The sequence below is a fragment of the Mastomys coucha genome, unplaced genomic scaffold (genome assembly GCF_008632895.1).
Source record: "Mastomys coucha isolate ucsf_1 unplaced genomic scaffold, UCSF_Mcou_1 pScaffold22, whole genome shotgun sequence".
NCBI classification, from domain to species: Eukaryota; Metazoa; Chordata; class Mammalia; order Rodentia; family Muridae; genus Mastomys; species Mastomys coucha.
Genome location: NW_022196905.1, coordinates 117,438,775 through 117,441,448, shown reverse-complemented (window position 1 = coordinate 117,441,448; position 2,674 = coordinate 117,438,775). Strand labels below are relative to the sequence as shown.

The 2,674-nt window shown below is 43.2% G+C and overlaps 1 protein-coding gene across 2 annotated transcripts in view; it reads left to right on the top strand.

The window, feature by feature from the left end:
• Positions 1-2,674, top strand: part of Zcchc8 (zinc finger CCHC-type containing 8) — a 23,424-nt gene that overhangs the window by 3,814 nt on the left and 16,936 nt on the right. For both annotated transcript variants that reach the window (XM_031337858.1, XM_031337859.1), the window contains one exon: positions 1,241-1,315. In XM_031337858.1, the coding sequence (XP_031193718.1) occupies positions 1,241-1,315 (75 nt within the window). The remainder of the gene's footprint in view (positions 1-1,240; positions 1,316-2,674) is intronic.

Sequence of the window (2,674 nt, the reverse complement as noted above, 5' to 3'; positions counted from 1 at the left end):
CACAGACAGACAGTTAAAGAGAGAGATGGAGACACAGACAGACAGTTAAAGATAGAGAGATGGAGACAGACAGACAAAGATAGATGGAGACATAGACAGATATAGTTAAAGATAGAGAGATGAGACAGACAGACAGTTAAAGATAGAGAGATGGAGACACAGACAGTTTGTAGGGCTTGAGGAGATAGCTGACTGGTTGAAGTGTTTGCTGTATAAACATAGAGTCTGAGTTTATAATCCCCAGCACCCATGTAAAATGGTGTCAAAATTGACATCTGTAATCCCAGTGCTGCAGAGGTAGAGAGAAATCCTGAAGCTAAGAGATCTAGCCAGTCTAGTCAATCAGCAAGCTCCAAGGTGACTGGTCTAACCAATCAGCAAGTGTCAGATTCATCGAGAAACCCTATCTTAGAAAACAGAAATGTGAAGAGCAATGGAGGAAGAGCCTTGACTTTCCCTTCTGGCCTCCACGTGTACCTGTGTAGTTACTCAGACACTGAAAGACACAAGGGTTCCACTAAAGACAGTAGAATGGATGAAAACTGGAGTTCTTGTGCTTCTTGTGGTCACCAGCTTATTTGTTTTGCTAGAGTTGGAAGCTGAGGCCCTTCTCTGTGCCAAGCAAGCTCTGCACCACAGGCTGCATTTTCAGTCCTCTGGGCTTTTTTTTTTTTTTTTTTAATTATAAATCCACTGTAGCTGTCTTCAGACACCCCAGAAGAGGGCGTCAAATCTCATTATGGATGGTTGTGAGCCACCATGTGGTTCTGGGATTTGAACTCAGGACCTTCGGAAGAGCAGTCATTGCTCTTTTACTTGCTGAGCCATCTCTCCAGCCCAGTCCTCTGGGCTTATTCGCAGAATATTATATGATCTTTATTGATTAAGAGTTACATATGTGCCAGGTGGTGGTGGCGCACGCCTTTAAACCCAGCACTTAAGAGGCAGAGGCAGGTGGATTTCTGAGTTCGAGGCCAGCCTGGTCTACAGAGTGAGTTCCAGGACAGCCAGGGCTACACAGAAAAACCCTGTCTTGAAAAAAAAAAAAAGTTACTAATGTTTGGTTTGTGTGGTAGTGTGACCTGTGATCAAAGGGCTGAGGTAGAAGAGGCCCAAGCACGGGGCTAAGGTGATTAAGACTTTGTCTTAGCAAAGAATAGTTGCAGCCACACTTAAGTGCTTATAAGAGCTATGAATGCACTTTAATGTCTTCTAAGATTATGTTTAACTTCTGTTTTAGTGGCATACTGGTGAGCAATACTAAGATAGATGGACCGCTATTACAAATTCTGTTTATGAACAATGCTATTTCAAAGTAAGTAGTTTTTCTGTTTCTTAAATATGAGTTCATGTGTTTTATGAAACTGAATTCTATAGATATACTATTTGTATCATCTTTATTTCTCTTTTTAAATGTATATGGTTGCTTTGCCCACAAGTATTTATGTGCATTATATGTATGCCTGGTGGCTGTGGAGGCCAGAAGAAGGCATCAGATCCCCTGAAGCTGGCATTACAGATCGTTGTACAAAGCTATTTGTGTGCTGGGAATTGAACCCCAACCCTCTGGAAGAGCGACCAATGTTCTTAACCATTAAGCAATCTCTCCAGCCCCTATTTCTTCTTCTTCTTTTATTATGGTTTTTTTATTTGTGTGGTTTTATGTAAGTAGGTATGCATATGCCTTGGTGGTGCAAGTAGGTGGTCAAAGGACAGCTTGTGGGAGTCAGTTCTTTGCTTCCCTGTGTGGGTTCAGGAACTTGAACTCAGGTGGTCAGACTTGGCCGCATACACCTTAACCTGCTAAGCCATCTTAAAGACTCACCCTCATCTTTATTATTTAAGTTGTTTTTGAGTTCAAGTATGAGAGAGCATGGTTTTGAGCAAGCATATGAGAGCTAAGGACCTGAATTTGAGTCTGTACTCCCGACATCTGTGAAGTGGCTGAACTCAACAGTATCTGTTAATTTTCTCACTGGAAGACAGTGTGTGCTAATGGTAACTACCCCTCAGGTCCTAAAGGGCACCCAGGAGAGCACAGGAAGTGGCATCTCCTAAGAACACTACCACCACCAATAGCAAGATGGCTGTTCCTGCTCTCACCTGTGGATGTTTTCTGTACTGGCTGTCACTGGATGATTTTTGGTCAGTAGCAGAAAGTGACTCCTGCAAGCCTGTTCCATGCCTGAGTGCACTTCTACAGTGGCCGGCCCTCCTGGGTCACTCATTCCTATTATTGTCCTGTGCACTGGCTGTGGACAAGGAGACAAAGGGGCAGGGTCCAGGCCCGTCACCTGCTTTAGTCTAGGTGGTGAGCGCAGCAGCAGCATGAAGCTAGGCGTCCCTGGTCCTGTGATCCCTCAGATCAGAAAGATATTAATGGCTTTAATTCGCTTTTAATGAATTAGCTTTTAATGGTCTAACTTCAGTACCATTCATCTGTTACTTTGCTTGCAGAATCTTTGAATGCTACAGCTAGAAAACACCAGAGAGGCCAGGTCTGTCTGAGGAGCCCTGGCTCATTCCAACATAGAAAAACCAGAGCTCTGTTTGCACCTTCTGAAGGGAGCACTCCAGAGTATCTGTCTGATCAGTGTGATTCTAGACCTGGATAGCTAGACAGTGTAGACATGTTTTATTTTTCTTCCTTCCTTTTTTTTTTTTTTTTTTTTTT